The sequence below is a fragment of the Hyperolius riggenbachi genome, chromosome 2, assembly GCF_040937935.1.
Source record: "Hyperolius riggenbachi isolate aHypRig1 chromosome 2, aHypRig1.pri, whole genome shotgun sequence".
Lineage (NCBI taxonomy): Eukaryota > Metazoa > Chordata > Amphibia > Anura > Hyperoliidae > Hyperolius > Hyperolius riggenbachi.
The window spans coordinates 541,896,712-541,916,337 of NC_090647.1; the positions used below are offsets into that span (position 1 = coordinate 541,896,712).

Genomic DNA, 19,626 nt, shown 5'->3' on the forward strand with positions numbered 1-19,626 from the left:
TGGCGGCCCCCTCTCTCCCACAGGCTGTGACACAGAAACGGATCAGTTTGTGTCCAAAACTGCCTGTGTAGAGCCGGATCCGGTTTCTGATTTATTTTCACTACCCCTCCCTGTATCTGGGATCCGTGAAAATGTTGCAAATCTGGACCGTCCATTCAGGTTTTGAAAACGGGTCCCCCTGAAAGCAGACGGATCAGTTTTTTTGTTATGGATGAAGAGGGCTGCTATCTTTAACACTGGTATCCGTGGCTCTGGTTTTGATCCAGCCTGAAAAAACGGAGCCATGGATACATTAACGGACCAAGTGTGAACCTAGCCTAATATAACACTCAAGATAACATATTCATAAGAGAGGGCAGGAGCTGATACGTGGTTAACTACCCATGTGTCACAAAGTGAAATACTTCATTAAGCAGCAGGGAAACACTGTGGTAGCTCTGGAATGCAACATACTGTGGCCCTGTACTACTTCTCTCTTCACCTCTCCTCTCCGTGATAGGCAGGCTCAGTGGCACAGGTAGAAGCAGAGTATCTCACTCTCAGACCACACAATGAGGCTCCTCCCACCAACTCTATTCCCCTCTCTTCTCTGTGATATTCTGGCTCAGTGGCACAGGTAGAAGCAGAGTACCCCTCAGGCCACACTATGAGGCTCCTCCTACCCACTCTCTTCCCCTCTCTGTGATAGGCTGGCTCAGAGGCACAGGTAGAAGCAGAGTACCCCTCAGGCCAAACTATGAGGCTCCTCCCACCCACTCTCTTCCCCTCTCCTCTCTGTGATAGGCTGGCTAGTAATTACAGAAAACAAGTATTGCCCACAAAAAGCCTAATTTGTGAAGAAAAAAACAAGGTATAGATCATTTTGATGTGATAAGTAATGATAAAGTTACTGGTGAATGAAAGGGAGGAGCACTGACAGGTGAAAATTGTTCTTGTCCGTTACGGTAAAAACCCATTGGGGGTGAACCGGTTAAGACAGGCCCCTGCCACACCCCTAACCACGCCCCCACCTTGCCATACATATCCCCAAAAAATCAGAATCAAAAGATTTAGTTTTATCATTGAAACCACACTGGTCCTTTCTATCGCCATTAGTTTTTCTTTATTTTAACATCTGAAAATAAGACATATATCAATTGAAATAAAGTTTAGAGTCAGTTTAACACGTTTTCCAGTAGAAAAATACATATATTAACACAGATCTGTGCATCAGTTCTGAAATGAGAAAACTATATAGCTCCCGTAGGAGACATGCTCAATGTACTCATGGCTAGGAATGGTCAAAGAGAAGGAAATAAATTTGAGTTGATGCAGGATTATGCACATTTTGTATGCAAATGTATGCACCAAACAATTTTTACCTCAGCTGGATTTGATTGGTTCATTTTCAAGTTGCACAAATTTGCATACAAAATGTGCATAATGCGGCATCAGCTCGTAATAATTTGCATCTCATTGACCATCCCTAGTCATGGCCTCTTTGAACTGTGGATGGGACAGCTGAAAGATGGACGCCTTCTCGGAGACCTCAAGTCACCCCTGTAACCAAATTAACCCCCCCCCCCCACACACACACACACACAGAGACACACACACTCAAACAGAGCCGGTTCTAGACGTTTTGCTGCCTGAGGCAAAATTGTGAGGATCCCCCCCCCCCCCACACTATGATTTGGAATGATCACACAGCACCTGACACTTTCCTCTGCTTCATTTAATGTTCTCACATGACATGCTGCAGCTCAACACAATAGCACACTGGCTGGCTGTGAGTCTATGACAAAACAAACTGCTCACCCTCAGCCACTCCATTCCTCCACAGTCAGGACAGCAGTGGCACCTCCTCCCTGAAACACTGCTGTTCTTCTGCCTCCCCCGTCCTCACCTACTGTCAGACTCCTCACACAGCACAACAAGCTGCTTTTCCCCAATGATGACCTCTTCATCTCGCTCTCCTCCTACTCGGACTGCATGCTGTTAGTGTAAACACAGTACAAACATGTCCATGCAAATGTTTCACCTTGCTTCATGAGAGAACCGGCCCTGCACACAAAGCTACCATTATTTACGAATCTCCCTTGGGGAAGGTTCATTTTAAATACATTTATACCTACAGTGCTCAGTGCACTTTAAAGTGAACCCGAGGTGAGAATGATATGGAGGCTGCAATATTTATTATCTTTTAAGGAATACCAGTTGCCTGGCTATCCTGCTGATCCTCTGCGTCTAATACTTTGAGCCATAAACCCTGAACAAGCATGCAGCAGATCAGGTGTTTCCGACATTATTGTCAGATGTGACAAGATTAGCTGTATGCTTGTTTCTGGTGTAATTCAGACACTACTGCAGCCAAATAGATCAGCAGAGCTGCCAGGCAGCTGGTATTGTTTAACAGGAAATAAATATGGCAGCCTCCATAGATCACTCTCACCTCGGGTTCACTTTTACTGATCTACCAAAAATTGTACTGAGTATGCCTAGCATGATGCGGTCACACAGTGGGCGGTTATGATGGGAAAGACATGGGGAAAGTGTCAGCCCAGCATGTGTAAGCAATAAGCAGCAAAAATCAGTAATACATTACAGTCACATTATTTATCAAGGCAACGTAACTGTATTGATATAAGTACATATACCTCTACATGTAATAGATAATATATATATACTATAGCATTGACACTGCAGTATAAATATGGCTATTTACAATACATCAAAATACTTAGGGCTCGTTTCCACTGTTGCGTTGCGGAATCGCCTGGATTTCACCGCGGACGAAATCGCATGCGGATGCGTTTCCGCATGCTGTTTTCCCCGCGATTCCGCATGCGATTTCGCATGGCTAAGAAGCAGGCGAATTTAACCATGTCACTGCCTGTGTAAATTGTCATAGCAGTACATGCTAAATCGCACGCGAAATCGCGGGGAAAACCGCATGACAAAGCCGCATGCAATTTCCCTATTAAAAGTATTGTGGGCGATTCGGCCGCATTCCAGCCGCACGTGAAATCTGACGGCTCTGGAGATTTCCCCCGCACACCAAAACGCACCCGCACGACGCACAAGTGGAAACAATCCCATCCACTTGTATTGCCTATGCGAATCCGCATGCAGTGCCCGCATGCGGATTCGCTATAGTGGAAACGGGCCCTTAAGCTTTTCATAATGCTAAAAAATAATTTAGAGTAGTATTAAGAAGTGATGGGCTTACGAAAAGCCTCACCATTCATAATCGTAATTTCGGTTACAGCTTGCTGGCTGCTGCTGCAGAGGAGAGATGAGAAACTGTAACCAAGAAATGAACCCCATCCCAATCAGTAGCTGATACCCCCTTTCCCATGAGAAATCTTTTCCTTTTCACAAACGGATCATCAGGGGGCGCTGTATGGCTGATATTGTGGTGAAACCCCTCCCACAGTGTGATGTCAGGACCAGGGTACTGACATCACACTGTGGGAGCCTTGTTGCATTGTGGGAAATATCTGCTTACAGCTGTTTACAACTGCCAAAAAAAAAAAAAGCAAGCAGCATCTCCTTTCACTGACATCACCTGCCAGCAGTAACAATGTCACCATGTGATAAATGTCAGAATGTAAATCAGGGAGAGGAAAGATTTTACAATGGGAAACCACTGACTAAATCATTTATACATAATTATTGTAAAAATGAAGCACTTTGTTTATTACATTATTTTCACTGGAGTTCCTCTTTAGCTTACCCATGTTGCTGCCTATAGCTGATGCAGTCCACGTCACGTTCCCCATTACTCCAATGCTTTCTCTTTCCGAGTTTGAAAGAGGAAGCATTACAGTGATGTGGAACGCCAGTGAACGCCACGTGGAACGCATCAGCTATAGGCAGCAACATGGGTTAAGTTAATCCTTCCTCTGCCGTGCCCAACAAGATGTAACCGATATTATAATTACGAATGGTGGGGCTACTCTGAGGCCCATTACTAGAATTAAGCGCTAGAGATGGTCAATGACATCAGGGCCGGAGCTACCATATAGGAAAAAATTGGCAATTGCCCCAGAGCCTGTAGGGGCCCCCAAGGTGCCCCTCCCCCATCTTCACTGTTGCTCCCCAGGGACTCTGCAGAGTCTGTTAAAGAGACTCCGTAACAAAAATTGCATCCTGTTTTTTATCATCCTACAAGTTCCAAAAGCTATTCTGTGTTCTGGCTAACTGCAGCACTTTCTACTATGACAGTCTCTGTAATAAATCAACTTATCTCTCTCTTGTCAGACTTGTCAGCCTGTGTCTGGAAGGCTGCCAAGTTCTTCAGTGTCGTGGTTCTGCTATGAACTCCCCCTTCTGGCCCCTCTCTGCACACTGCCTGTGTATTATTAGGATTAGAGCAGCTTCTCTCTTATCTTTTACAAGCTGGATAAATCGTCCTCTGAGCTGGCTGGGCTTTCACATACTGAAGAATTACAAACAAGGGCAAAGCTGTTTGCAGGAAGAAAAGAGCAGCCTGAAACTTCAGTGCATGGGGGAAAGAAACACACAAATGATCTCTTGAGATTCAAAAGGAATGCTGTATACAGCCTGCTTGTGTATGGATGTATTTTCTATGTGTGGACATCAACCTACTTCCTGTTTTGGTGGCCATTTTGTTTGTTTACAAACAAACTTTTTAAAACTGTTTTTAACCACTTTTAATGCGGCGAGGAGCGGCAAAATTGTGACAGAGGGTAATAGGAGATGTCCCCTAACGCATTGGTATGTTTACTTTTGAGCGATTTTAACAATACAGATTCTCTTTAAGTTGGGAGGTGATTGGGGGAGTGTCAGCAGCCAGCTCTTGGGCCCAGGAGGGAAGTTTGGCTGCAACAAAGGGCCTCTAATGACGCTTTTTGGTCAGGGGGTGTCTGTTGGGGGGCCCCCAGGCTAATTTTGTCCTAGGGCCCAATTGTTACTTGAACTGGCCCTGAATGACATGCAAACAATTCCAGCTTACGTGCTAATTTCACGCAAATTGTATAAAGCATGGAATCTGGCAAAACAAAATGTACAGGAAATGCATTTGATTGGCTCAATCGCAACTGTATACAGTACAGTTTCCATGAAATATGATGCAAGCAGGAATTATCTGCATCTCATTGACCAACTCTGTTAATGTGAACCCAAGCCAAAGCTCAAGTCAAACAGGAAGTAACTAAGACAAGGGAAGCCTCTGGATCCTGTAGAAGCTTCCCGGGTCCTGCTCGCTCCTGCCGCTGGTCGTCTGGACCCTCCTTAAAGTGGGTCTCCAGCCTGCAAGGTAAAATCCACCAGCCTTCCTGTAAAAGAAAGTTAGTTACCTGCACTGCCTTCTCCTTCGTAGCCGTCCCGAAGACCGTGCATCACTTGACTACCGACGCGTTGCTCCGCCTCCCCGAAGAAAAATGCTAAGATGTTTACTGGAGTTTACTAGAGTAAACATCTTGCTGTTTTCTCCAGGTAGGGTGGAGAGGCGGGGCCAAGCACCGGAAGTCGGCTGATTCGTGGTTTATCGGGATGACTTCACGGGAGAAGGCAGCGCAGGTAACTATAACTTCCTTTTACAGGAAGGCTGCTGGATTTTTACTTGCAGGCTGGAAATCTGCTTTAACATCGGGGCCGCGATCCTCTACAAGCATGAGCGCTGCCATGCTGAACCTGCACAATAGCATAGAGCCTCTCATACACGGGTGACTTCGGCTTACTGCACAGATGCGGCCATACTCACGCAGGCGCAGTACGGCCACACTTGTACTTAAAGAAGAGCACGGCCCCGATCAGATATCCAACAAGACCTTTGGGGAGTCCACAAGTGGCAACAAGGGAACAGAGGACACCGTGGGTAGCCTCTACACAATCCCAAGGCTTTCCTCTTCTTAGGTAAGCATTTCCTTATTTCCTGAGCTTTGGTTCAGGTACACTTTAAACACAAAGAAGACGAGGTGAGAGCACAGCACCACGTGCTGCCTCCTCAGCTGTTGATCTTAGTTAACATTTTGTTAATAGCTTGCTTGACATGCGTGGTGGAGCTTCTTCTCCTGGTCTTGCCTTGTATCATCTTGCGACGTCTGACTTCTCGACAAAGTTCGTAGAAAGCTTCAGTAATGTTACCTTCACCAGTGCAGGCTGAGCACTCGTAGAAGGCACAAGCCAACTCTGTGGCCAGTTTCTCTCCTTCTTCAGTACTCACTCGTCGGGAATGAGACAAATCTGCTTTATTTCCCAGTAGAATAAAAGTCACGTTCTTTGGTTTTTTGACTTCATCCAGCAAGTTCTTGAAGTACAAGACATCTTCAAAGCTCCCTCTGTCAGTTATATCATAGACAATAATAAAACCTTCACCCCAGCGAGCGTGACCCTCTCTCTGCAAAACATCCTCCTAAAATGAGAACAATAAAAGTTTTAAAAAAAAATTGTGGGAAACATTTTTTCTTTTTTTGCAAATCTTTCAAAAATTCCAAAATCACCTACAATGAAAAATCCATCTTTGTTGAAAAATGTGTCTAGTCGAACTGTATGAATTCCTAGGAATAATAATACCACAACCTCCACTAGGGACGAGACAAGGTTCTCCAGCACTAGAGGCTAAGATTGCAAAATGCCCCCTCCCCCCTTTCGCCCCGCCAAATAGGCTCCCTCTCCCCTGTATCCCCTCCCTTCCGCTGGCAACATTATGGATGGATGCATCCTCCCCTCAATCACCACATGGCTGCAAGCGCAGTGAAAGGGAGACCGACATGTATCTAACTTCTCCCTCCCATTGTCACCCCCCCCCCTCTCCTGCAGGCTGTGCAGTGCGCTCACCTCTGCCGCTTCACTCGACCCCCTGGCAGTGTTCTGGACTGCAGTGCCCGAGAGGGGAGGATTATAAGCAGCCCACACACACCCACCTCCCCTAGATTCCAGACGCCAGAGGTTCTGTCTGTCTGCCCTGCAACACTGCCGCTCTGAACTTGAAGCAGAGCGGTGGTATTGCAGGGCAGACAGACGAAACATCCGACACCTGGAACCTAGGAGGGGTGGGTGTGTGTGTGGGCTGCTTATAATCCTCCCAGTCCCCACTCGGGCGCTGCGGTCCAGATAATAATTTGAAAGGACCAATCAGAAATAAAATCGCTAATCTCAAATCGCTATCACAATCGCTGGCAAAACACTAAGGGCCCATTCACACTTAGAACCGCAGAACGCCGGCGATTACCGCCGGTGTTTTGCGGGAGTGATTTTCCCGCGATTAGCGCGGAAAAATCACTGGACACTGCGGCGGTTTTGGAGCGATCGCGATTAGCGTGCTGTGCACGCTAATCACGATCGCTAATCGCGGAACGCTCGTCGCCGGCAAACCGCTGCATGCAGCGCGGTTGCGGTTATCGCTAACCGCAACCGCGGCAGTGAGAACACTGCCACTCACTACATTGTGTAGCGGTTCTTGCAGAACCGCTAGCGGTTTGCCGTGAGCGGGAATCGCTCGATTCCCGCTCAAGTGTGAATGGGCCCTTACATTTTTTCAAATCGGTCCCAAAAACATCTGAAAACGCTCATGAAATCGCTTACAAAATGCTAATTAAAAACGCCAGCGATTGCGGTAGGGCTTTGCGATTTGTAGTGGGATCCAGGCCTGATTGATATTAGTGACTCCTCCACCTCAGCAATCGTCTTGCACAGAAAGGATATCTTATTGATCAGATGTGATAACCACTCAGAGCGATAGATTTGAGTGAATTGCACTGTTCCCACAGTATCTGATAAACGCCTCCGCATACATAAGAGCCTGGGTATAAAATAATATCTGCACTTTCTCTAGGAGACGGCAGAACCCTTCCAAGGCCGCTGGTTGGTGACAAAGTGTTCTATAGAGAGCAGCGAATGAAGCGTGGGAGAGACAAAACAACACGAAATCACAGCACAAAACCTCTAGCTGTGCTGCAGGATGACGACAAGCATACAAAGAGCCAAATCCATCAACGCAAATCACTGCAATACACGGCGCTGTTACCTAGCAGGATTGTACCTTGTTAGCCATCAGTTACAGTATACCTGAACTGAATTAAAGAGGTATTCCGGCCTAAACAAACATACTGTCATTAAGTTGCATTAGTTATGTTAATTAAAAAAGATAGGTAATATAATCTCTTACCGAAATTGTTTTAAAAGAACAGGCAAATGTTTGATTTCATGAAGGCAGCCATCTTTTTGGTTGAAAGGAGGTGACAGGGAGCATGAGACACGGTTCCAACTGTCCTGTGTGCTGATCACCCCTCCCAGTTGCTAGGCAACGTGAACAACAACATAGGAAATCCCATCATGCTTTGCACAGCATCAGGGAAAAAAAGCCTGGGCAGTTTTTTTTGATGGGCGGAGCTTAGCTAAAATGCAGCTAAAAATGATGCTTTGGTAAGAAAAACACAGTTCTGATGCTGTGAAACTGTTAAAGAAACACCAAGCCTTTTTCAGTAGATTTTAGTCCGGAGGTTCACTTTAAAGGTTACCAGAGCCAAAAGGCTCTGGTAAAAATGGTCCGGGCATAGGGGTGGTATAAGCAAATACTTACCGCACCTCCTGTTCTCCTCCATCACTCACTGTTCTCCTACACTCAGTCCCGTTATCCTCAGGCGACTCCAAACCTGGACATACTGCAACGCGCATGTGCAGCTGCTTCCCAGTGTGCGCCCTCCACTGCAGTGTGCATCACATGCTAAGTGAGGGCGCAGGGGGAGCGAGCACGGTCCTGTCCTGTGACATCACTGTGCGGCCACAGAGGAGCAGAGCGGACATACTGCGCATGCACGGTGCAGTATGTCCAGGTTAGGAGACGCCCAGGTTGCTGAAGATAACAGAACTGAGTGTAGGAGAGCGGCGATCCACGGAGGGGAACGGGAACCACAGTAAGTATTTGCTTGTGGCCCCCACCCACCCACTGAACCTTCACTTTTTACCATAGAGTTTCAGCTCTGGTATCCTTTAAAGGACAACTGAAGCGAGAGGTATATGGAGGCTGCCAAGTTTATTTCCTTTTAAGCAATACCAGTTGCCTGGCTGCCCTGCTGACCCTCTGCCTCTAATACTTTCAGCCATAGACCCCGAAAAAGCATGCAGCAGATCAGATGTTTCTGACATTATTATCAGATCTGACAAGATTATCTGTATGCTTGTTTCTGGGGTTATTCAGACACTTTTGCAGCCAAACAGACCAGCGGGTCTGCCAGGCAACTGGTATTGTTCAAAAAAAATTAAACATGGCAGCCTCCATAGTCTTTTCACTTCAGTTGCCCTTGAAGTATAATTTGGCAAACACTGGCAGACGTTTTCTCAATGTGCCCAAAAGATAGATCCTTCTCTGATCGACATCTGATCAGGGAGGGATCTATCATTGCCACACACTGCACATCATTTTTCAAAATCAATTACCATCGCTCCACCAGTTGTCCACCCCCCTACAAGCCCCCCCCACCCCCCACCCCCCCAGTGCCCTATGGAGAATATTACTGCAGTGGAGCATTCTCACTCACCTCTCTCTGAGTGAGAATGCTCCACTGAGGTAATACTCTCCATAGGGGAGACCAGCAATAGGAGGGGAGATTTCTCACCAGCATTATTCCCCTCTGCACAGATACCCTTGCACCCGCAGCAAAGAACTGTCCTGCCCGGTTGGTAATGTTGGTCGGTTTCTGCTAGAAATCCATTGAATTTATGATTGGGAAGCAGGTTGGGGCAACAATCTTTATCAGATTCGATCACAGTGATCAAATCTGCTAAAGAATGTCTCTTAGGCCCAGTGCACACCGAGCGGATTTGGATGCGATCTGCCGGCCGCACCCGCCTGTTAATCCGCTTGGCTAATGTATTTCAATGGGCTGGTTCACACCAGAGCGGTAGGCGTTTTGCTGAAACGCATACTCCCGGGCTGCAGCATTTTTGCCTCCAATGTTATAGTATAGGAAAAACGCAAAACGCTTGATAAAACGCCAGATGAGAGCGGTTTTCCAGACGCTTTTGTTACAGTAGCTGTTCAGTAACAACTTTACTGTAACAATATCTGTAATCTGCTACACAAAAAAAAATGCTACACAAAACCGCAAAACGCTTTATAATAAAAAGAAAAAACACTTCAAAAACTGCTAGTGTTTTGCGGATCTGCTAGCGGTTTTTGGTGTGCACCAGGCCTTAGTGTATGGGCGCATTAAAAACAATTTTCTAACTGATAGGCCAAATCTGCATATTCATGGCCAATTACAACAGTTTAAGGTGACCATTAACAGTACAATACCACAGACAAACGATCGTTAATGATCACCGCGGCAATCAATTGGAAACAATTGGTCATGCTCATTAATGGCCATAAACCAATCTGATCAGACTCATGGGGTCGATAAAAAAAAAAATCTATGTATTCCATTAAATGGTTAGAGGTGGGGAGGATATAAAGGCTGACATATTTATTTCCTTTTAAACAATACAGATTGCCTGGCTGTCCTGCTGACCCTCTGCCTCTAATTTTAGTCACAGTACCTAAACAAACATGCCAATAAGATAACTGAATTATTTAGATAACTGAATTAATTAGATAACTGAAGTCTGAATCACACACCTGAAACAAGCATGTGGCTAATCCAGTCAGACACTACTGCAGCCAAAGACATCCGCAGGGCAGCCAGGCAACTTGTATTGTTTCAAAAGAAATAAATATGGCAGCCTCCATGTCACTCTCACCTCAGGTTACCTTTAGGCTGATTTCACAGTGGGAAGTTACAGGCGCACGTTAGAGCAGCCTGTAACGCAGCCCACCGCACAGTAATGAAAAATCAATGGGCTGTTTACAGTGCCCACATTGCGTTACATTGTATACCAGAACGTTGTAACAAAGTGCTGCATGCAGTACGTTATATGCGGCTAAGCCGCGTTAGACTGTTTGCACATGCTCAGTAGTGTTGGAGGAGGAGGTCTTCCAGGAGCAGCCGCTCTGTGCGGCGATTGGCTGGCGGGACCGTCTCCGCATCGATAGTACAAAAAAGGCGCACCAAGAGCTGCATAACGCAGCTCTTGGTAGCGTCCTCCTCCAGCACCACCAGGTGTTGCGTTAGGGGCACGTTATGCGACCTATAACGTCCCCTAAAACGCAACGTCCTGTTGGGAAAGGAGCCTTAACCTCCTTAGCGGTAACCCCGTGTGTGACACGGGGTAAGCCGCCGGAGGGTGCCGCTCAGGCCCTGCTGGGCCGATTTACTTAATTTTTTTTTTGCTGGACGCAGCTAGCACTTTGCTAGCTGCACCAGCACCCCGATCGCCGCCGCCGCGCGCCCGATCGCCGCAATCCGGTGCGGCGCGCGGCCCCCCCCCCCCCAAGACCCCGAGCGCTGCCTGGCCAATCAGTGCCAGGCAGCGCCGAGGGGTGGATCGGGTCTCCCAATGACGTCCCGACGTCGCTGACGTCATTCCGCCCCGTCGCCATGGCGACAGGGGAAGCCCTCCAGGAAATCCCGTTCTTTGAACGGGATTTCCTGATCGCCTATCGCCGGAGGCGATCGGCGGGGCTGGGGGGATGCCGCTGAGCAGCGGCTATTATGTAGCGAGCCCTCGGCTCGCTACATGATTTAAAAAAAAAATAATTTAAAAAAAACTGCTGCGCTGCCCCCTGGCGGTATTTTTCATACCGCCAAGGGGGTTAATCTATTCATTAGCTTCCTCTCTAACTGCAGTTCACTGAAATCTGCTCATTAAACATCAATGTTGGCTGAACCAATAATTACCTGCCCCGCGGTGTCTAGCAATTCCATGGCGACTATTTCATCATCAATGGTTGTCTGGTGCCGATATGTTGATTCTGAAGACATTGTAAAAAGACAGAGCCTGACACAGAATATCCATCCTAATCAGAAACATTTACACTCAGATGAACACATTATCCCCACCAGTACTGATGATGGCATGAAGTATGGTACTCCCAGACACTGATCTCAGCAGGACTCATCTATGAGTGGGCAGTATATGCTGTACCACGTAGCTTTAGCTCTATCAGCTCTGTTCAGTGGCGTCCTAAGCAAGGAGCAGGGGGAGGGGGGGGGGGGGGGGGGGCGAGCCACACCAGATGTCACCATGGCAGGGGGGACTTCTAGGCGGAAGCGATCAAGGCTACAGCCAGCAGGGCTGATTCCAGTGGCGTAGCTAAGGAGCTATGGGCCCCCGATGCAAGTTTTACAATGCCCCCCCTCCCCCACCCAAGCTCTCTATACATAACAATTGATACGGCGTACAAAAACCTGCCAATGGCAACTACAGTGTCAGACGTGCAAAAAGGGGATGGGGACAGCTTGTTAATGATTACCACTATTTAAAGTATCTATAGAAGTGATTATTATGAGCACAGGACCAATAGAGAGCTAATATTGTAGTTGAGGGAGGGCCTTTCGGGTTCCCATCTGGCCCAAGGGCCCCGATGCGGTCGCTACCTCTGCACCCCCTATTGCTACGCCCCTGGAGATAACGTGTACCTGAGGCAACATGGGACATGATGAGGTAAACATGTGTTTGTCCAGTGTAAAACATATTGATGATAACCAGGCTATTTTACTTGTCTCATTTTGCTGACTGACAGAGTTAATTTTTACATGAAGAGAAGGGACCCAGCACCGTCTTCAAGTTTGTATTGAGCTCTTTTATTTTAGGCATAAGCAGGACACAGCAAATAGGGCAGGCAACAACAACGTTTCGAGAGGATCTCCTCTGTTTATCAAGTCCACATGCCCTCTGAATATGAACACTGACAGCAGCCTTATATAGTGGTTGCTCCACTAGGGAGCCAATCAAAATGCCCAGGATGCCCTGTTGCCATCCAATCCCATGAAAGTCTACCGGCAAAAACACTCCCACTTGCAAGAGGACCTGATGGGGAACTGCTCCTACTCAGGAGCACCAATCCCCAATAAGTAAACATAAAAAAGCCGACCAATGGTCGAAAAGGAACAGCCAACAGTCAAAAACATCAGACGCATGACGTACGCGTAAAAAAAATGTGCCCGTGTCAATCAATGCGTATGTGTATACGCGTAAAAACATACGCGTAGATACCCGGAAGCTTCAATCATATACATAGACTATCAATAAACAACCAATCCGGTATGCGGAAAAAATGCCAAAATACAACCTGAGTCTGGAAAAATGGGCTATTACCTCTTACCTAATGAAAAAGCAAGTGGAAGATGTAAAAAAAAAACACAAATGCAAAAACTGTCGCTGACTGGCGGCCAGTCAGCGCACAAATAGCAAAAAATAAGAAACCTTATGTACATTCCCGAACCGGCGGCCACATCAAGACGGTGGCCAGATCGGGATGACAAAGGAAAACATTCGTCAGTGACTGGCAGCCGCCCAAGACGTCAGCCAGTCAGTGCAAAATAAATCAAAAACAAAAGCCTTGTACCTTCCAGGAGCTGCAAACACTACGGTGGCTGGTCCGGGATGACAAAGCTAAAAAATATAAATTAAAAGGTATCCATTCCCCGACTGGCAGCCACAAAGATGGTGGCCAGTCAGGGATGGGGACCCCAAAACAGTAAAAATGCAAAAAATACAGAAGTTAATTTCCAGGCATGGAAATGACAGCTTCTGTCTTGTCGGTACCTTGTCAGGAATATAGTACACATCACTGATAAGCAAATTACAGCCATAAAAGTTTTCCTGGCAGGATACAAATTTCTGAGGGCAGGGGGAGAGATAGAAAAAGGTCAATAGTTCATGTATTTTCATTTAGGGACACTTAATAGGCTGCCACTGAGCAGAGACAACAAAGCATTCAATCTACTTTGTTAATGTTCAAATATAAAATAAAAACATGGTACAGTATATTTTTTAAAAAAAGGTCATTTTTAGGAGTTGGAGGATAAAAACAATTATTTATCTTATCAGTTTATTTTCACCTCGGGTTCTTACTTTAAGGAGCCTGAGGACGAGGGGAGGGAGGGTGACATAATTCCTCCCTCCCTCTCCATGGGCCCCCCTCCTGTCTCCCATTGCAGAGTAAGGTGTAGTGGTGCAGCTTGTGAGTGACTCTCACCTGATCCTCATGCATCCATGCTCCTTGACAGCCATGCTGCTCACAGGCTACAATGGGGCAATGGGCAAAAGTAACTTGGGGTGGCTCCTGATACCCCCCCCCCCTTGGAACAAAATCACCCCAGGGCCTTGGAGATGTCTGCCAGGCTGGATCCAAGACACACCCCCTCTCGCCCACCACACAATATGTCACAAGAGCCCCACTGGCCGTGAACACGCAAAACCGTCCGATCCGATTCTAGCACACAGATTGAGAGCTATGGACGCAATCTGCGTAGAATTGGCGGAGTTTGAGCGTCACGACGCAGTAGGGAGCCTGTGAGGTTACGAAAATACACTGTTACTCCAACCCAGGGGTAGATTTGCCACCATCTCTGTTTTCTATCAGCCCAGAGAAAACTGCTAACTGGCTATAGACCTGTGAAACAAACAACCGGTTAAAACTGTGCAATTCCTATCTATCTATCAAAACAGTAGCGTCCCTTCGGAAGTTTAGGTCTCGTCTGTGTATACTGAATAGAAGGTTTTACTGAGAGGTAAAGACCTTTTAAAAAGCCTTTATTTGTTACAATATAAATAATTAATATATACAGACAATCGTGAACAATTAAACGATGAGAGACAGTGATAACACAGTACATAAAAGAAAAAGGGATAAAAAGAACGAATACTTATGATTCTGTGGAAAGTCCGTTCGGGAAAAGACAAAGTTCCTTTGTTGCAGTTAGTTCGCAATATGGCCGAACCACATGGCCGTTGCTCCGCCTGCAAGATGGCCACTGCTATTTCCCCAAGCAGTGGCAGTCTTTTCGGTATGATGGAAAGTGGGGGAATTGGCTGGGGGTCCTCATGCAATCAGTTTTGAGCACTGACATTTCTGGGCGGAGTCTCAAGCTCAGCCCAGGGGCGTGTCAGGCAGTGAGTTCTCAGGGGAGGAACTTCCAACCATCCACAAAATATGTCCAATTTCATACCCCGCCGGGGTTTTGTCGCACATGCAAACCGATTTCATATTCAGATTGGGCTGAGAATACACGTTCATAGGACATCAAACTTGCAATATTTGGGGCGCACGGGGACCCCATTATTCATATCTCAGCCCCTGCTCGGGTTACCTGGCTATGTCTAGTATCACCATATTCTACCGAATTAGGGAAACAAAATTATGTAATTTTCATATTCCTCCCATGGATGGTATTTGCAAAATGTGACAAAGTTATCAACACCATGCATTCCATACTCAGTCTAGTCGGTGCCGTCAAGACTGGGAGGAATGTAGGTGTCAATAGACCTCATGCTGTGCTAGCTTCCCCTGTTGAATAGACTCAGGTATTTCAGCTCTGCCCAATTAGCACATTAGTGTCACCAGAGCTTTTCCGGGAGCCTTAACAGGATTTCTTGCTAAACCAGGTTGCTTTAGCCATATGCTAACGCAGGCCCATTCAGCCCTCATGGCAAAAGGGGGGGGAAGGCAGGAAGGAAAAACTTCTATTTTAAAAATAAAGAATGTCAGTTTTCCGATCACGGTTGCGATCGGACAATCGGCCGCGAATCCTCGGACGACTGGGCGTCGCCCGGCGTCACACCTCCCCCTTCCCGAGCTCTGCTCAGGGAGGTGTCAACAGGACGCCTTCCGTAGCAGCTATTGGCGCTGTTGGGTCGGGTTCCCCCTGACACCGCGACAGCCCATCAGCGTTTTGGTGTCGGCTGCCTGCTTTGTGTTGGATCGTAAAGTCGTACTGCTGCAATGACAGGCTCCACCGTAGGAGCTTGCCGTTGGTTCCAGCAGTACGGTTTAGCCAACTCAGGGGATTGTGATCAGTGACGATCGTGAAGGAGCGGCCGTACAGATACGACTGCAGTTTCTGTAGGGCCCACACGATCGCCAGGCACTCCTTTTCAGTTGTGGAGTAGGCTACCTCTCGGGGCAGGAGCTTCCGGCTCAGGTAGAGGATAGGGTGTTCATCCCCCTTTCCATCCACCTGGCTGAGGACTGCGCCGAGACCGTAGTCAGAGGCATCGGTTTGCACCACAAACCGACGACTGAAGTCTGGGGCCTGAAGCACAGGGGCGCTTGCGAGGGCCTGCTTCAAGGCCTGGAAGGCATTCTCGCAAGCGGGGGTCCAGCTAACAACCTTGGGGTGCTTCTTGCTAGTGGCATCGGTCAGGGGCTTCGCCAGTGTACTATAGGCGGGAACAAATTTCCTATAGTAGCCGGCGGTCCCCAGGAACGCCTGGACCTGCTTTTTCGTGATAGGTCGAGGCCATGCCAGGATGGCGTCCACCTTTCCCGTGTCAGGTTTCAGGGTGTTACCCCCCACCCGGTGACCTAAGTACTGCACCTCGGTCATGCCAATCTGACACTTACTCGGTTTAACCGTCAGATTGGCCATGGCCAGCCTCTCTAGTACCTGGGACAGGTGTTTGAGGTGTTCTTCCCAGGTGGGGCTGAACACCGCAATGTCATCCAGATACGCTACAGCGAACCCTTGCATTCCCTCTAGCAGGTCGTTCACGGCCCGCTGAAACGTGGCGGGGGCGTTCTTCATCCCAAAGGGCATCATCGTGAACTCGAAGAGGCCGAAAGGGGTGATGAAGGCCGACTTTTGCCTCGCGTCAGGTGCAAGTGGTATCTGCCAATACCCCCGGCTCAGATCCATGATTGATAGGTACCTGGCTGATGCCAGTGTATCTAGCAGCTCATCAATGCGAGGCATGGGGTAGGCGTCTGTAGTGGTGATGGCGTTCAGTTTCCTGTAGTCTACGCAGAACCGAGTGGTCTGGTCCTTCTTGGGGACCAGGACAACAGGGGCTGCCCAGGCACTACTGGACTTTTGAACCACCCCTAACTCCAGCATCTCCCTCACCTCCTTCTGCATGTCCGCCTGTACCTCGGGAGAGACACGGTAAGCGGATTGCCTGATGGGGGGATGGGTACCTGTATCTACCCCATGCACCGCCATACTGGTCCGCCCCGGGATACCGGAGAAGGTGTGCTGGTACTGGCCCAGCACCTTCTGTAACTGCTCTTGCTGGGCTGAGGCGAGCTGTGGATTGACGTTTAGGTCGCCGTCCACATCTCGTACGTCAGCCAGCAGGTCTAACAGGGGGTCTGCCTCTCCCTGCTCTAACCGGCTGCACACTGGCAGCGCATACTGGGTCCTGTCATGGTGGGCCTTCAGCATGTTTACATGAAAGCTCTTCTGCTTCCTGCCCCCCATGTTCACTAGATACGTCAGAGGGTTTAACCGCTGCACTACAGTAAAAGGCCCCTCCCAGGCTGCTTGCAGCTTGTTCTGCCTCACGGGAAGAAGGGCATATACCTTGTCACCCACATCAAATGACCGCTCTCCAGCAGTGCGGTCGTACCATGCTTTTTGTTTGGCCTGAGCCTGGGCCAGGTTGTTGGTCACTACTGCGGACAGGGACTCCATTTTGTCCCTGAACTTGAGGACGTAATCGACCACGGAGACATCAGTGGGGTCGCCCTTGCCCTCCCATGTCTCCCGCATCAATTGTAAGGGTCCTCGGACATTCCTCCCATACAGGAGTTCACACGGGGAAAACCCGGTTGACTCCTGCGGCACCTCCCTGTACGCAAACAACAGATGAGGCAGGTATCGTTCCCAGTCCCCACCTTGCGACTCAACAAACGTGGTCAGCATTTGCTTCAGCGTCCCGTTGAACCGTTCACACAGTCCATTGGTCTGCGGGTGGTAGGGACTGGAGACAATGTGCGTCATGTGTATCTTTTTGCACAGGGCCTCCATGAGTTCGGACATAAACTGGGATCCCTGATCGGAGAGCATCTCCGCAGGGAACCCGACTCGGGAGAAAATGTTAAGTAGCGCGTCTGCTACCTTGTCCGCCCTCAGGGAGGAAAGCGCCATGGCCTCAGGATAGCGGGTGGCGTAATCCACCACCGTCAGGATGTACCTTTTGCCACTGCTGCTGGGAGTGGGCAATGGTCCAATTATGTCGACTGCCACTCTGTGAAAGGGCTCACCTATGATTGGCAGTGGACACAAGGGAGCCTTGCGGGGGTTCCCAGCCCGTTTTACCTTTTGGCAAACAGTACATGAGCGGCAATAGTTGGTCACATCGATCCGCATCCTGGGCCAGTAGAAATGACCCTGGATACGGTCAAGTGTCTTGTGGATTCCCAAGTGCCCTGCCAGGGGAATGTCATGTGCGGACTTCAGCACATGCCCCCGGAAGGCACTGGGTACCACAAGCAACTTGGTACCCACACTTGTTTCACCTTCGGTGGGCTGTACAGGCTCGCTGTACAGCTTACCACCTTCCCAATATACCTTGAAGGTATCTTCATTCGTGAGGGGCTCCGAAGCCTGCCTTCTGAGTGCCTCGAGGCTAGGGTCAGTCTGGAGTGCTTGCACAAATGCAGCACTCTCGCTCTCAGCCAGCTGGCCCGTGGCATATGCAGTTAGTGGCTGAAGGCTACCATCCCTGTGGTCAGAGGAGGGGGAGGAGGCCGGAACCTCTTCCACCTGCTCTGAGCCCAGGTTCTGAGCAGCGCGGCTGCGTGTTACTGCCAGTACAGGTACACCTTCAGACTGGCACATACTGGCATTACTCACATCCTGGCTGCATGCATGAATTACAGTGACAGGTACAACAACATTTTCATCACAAACAATCGGTATATCAAACACAGGTACCTGTGACACAGGTACTATTGGACTCGGTACCCCTGGACTGGGCACATTCAACCCACCTCCCCCCTGTTCTTGCCCCTTGGTGCAAAGTACCTTAGTGTGGGCGGAGAGTCCGTCTCCCTCCTGGCAGTCTGAGGGGCTTGGGGCAGGTTCATAATAGGACACAAGCTTGCCCAGGTCGGTCCCCAACAAAACTGGGACCGGCAGTTGGTCCAGGACCCCAACAACCTTCTCTTGAACCCCCACCCCCCAATCGATGGACACCCGAGCCTGGGGAATGCGAGAAAGAGTGCCCCCCACTCCAGTGAGGGTAAGGTATTTGTCAGGGAGGATATTTTCCGTCGGGACCAGGTGCGCACGCACCAGGGTGACATCCGCTCCAGTGTCGCGGAAACCGGTAACAAGCTGGTCGTTCACTGTAACCAGCTGGTGGTTGCTCGTAGCGGAGTGGATCCCTCTCCCACCTGCGAACATGACGTTGTTGGGTGCTCCCGGCTGGGGTGCGCTGGCTGGCGGCAGTTGCCGTGGGCGAGGTGTAGGTGGTGCAGGAGCTGGCGCTGTCTGCCTCCGCTCCGGGCAGTTAAACTTCATGTGTCCGGGCTTGCGGCAAAAGTGACAGGTGATGCCCTCTGTTGCTGCAGGCCTGGACGCAGCAGCTGCGCTGGAGGGCCTCTGGGGCGCACGGCTCACAGAGGTAGGAGAGTCTGCAAAATTGTGGGACTGACCTCCTCTCCAGCTAGATGGGGCAGTCCTGCGGGTCTCCGGCACCCTGGTCGTTGCAAAGGTCTCAGCGAGGTCTGCAGCGACCGTCGCTGACGCCGGTCGGCGCTCCAGCACAAACTGGCGTACATCAGCCGGGCAAATGTTCAGAAACTGCTCCAGGACGATTAAGTCCTCCAGGACACCGTAAGACCCTTTAGTGAGG

At 49.0% G+C, this 19,626-nt stretch overlaps 1 protein-coding gene across 2 annotated transcripts in view; it reads right to left on the reverse strand.

The window, feature by feature from the left end:
* Positions 1–1,674: 1,674 nt before the first annotated feature.
* Positions 1,675–19,626, reverse strand: part of RERG (RAS like estrogen regulated growth inhibitor) — a 33,905-nt gene continuing 15,953 nt past the window's right edge. For both annotated transcript variants that reach the window (XM_068270757.1, XM_068270758.1), the window contains exons 4-5: positions 11,724–11,797; positions 1,675–6,358 (exon numbers count right to left, since the gene is read on the reverse strand). In XM_068270757.1, the coding sequence (XP_068126858.1) occupies positions 5,951–6,358; positions 11,724–11,797 (482 nt within the window). In that variant the 3' untranslated portion in view covers positions 1,675–5,950. The remainder of the gene's footprint in view (positions 6,359–11,723; positions 11,798–19,626) is intronic.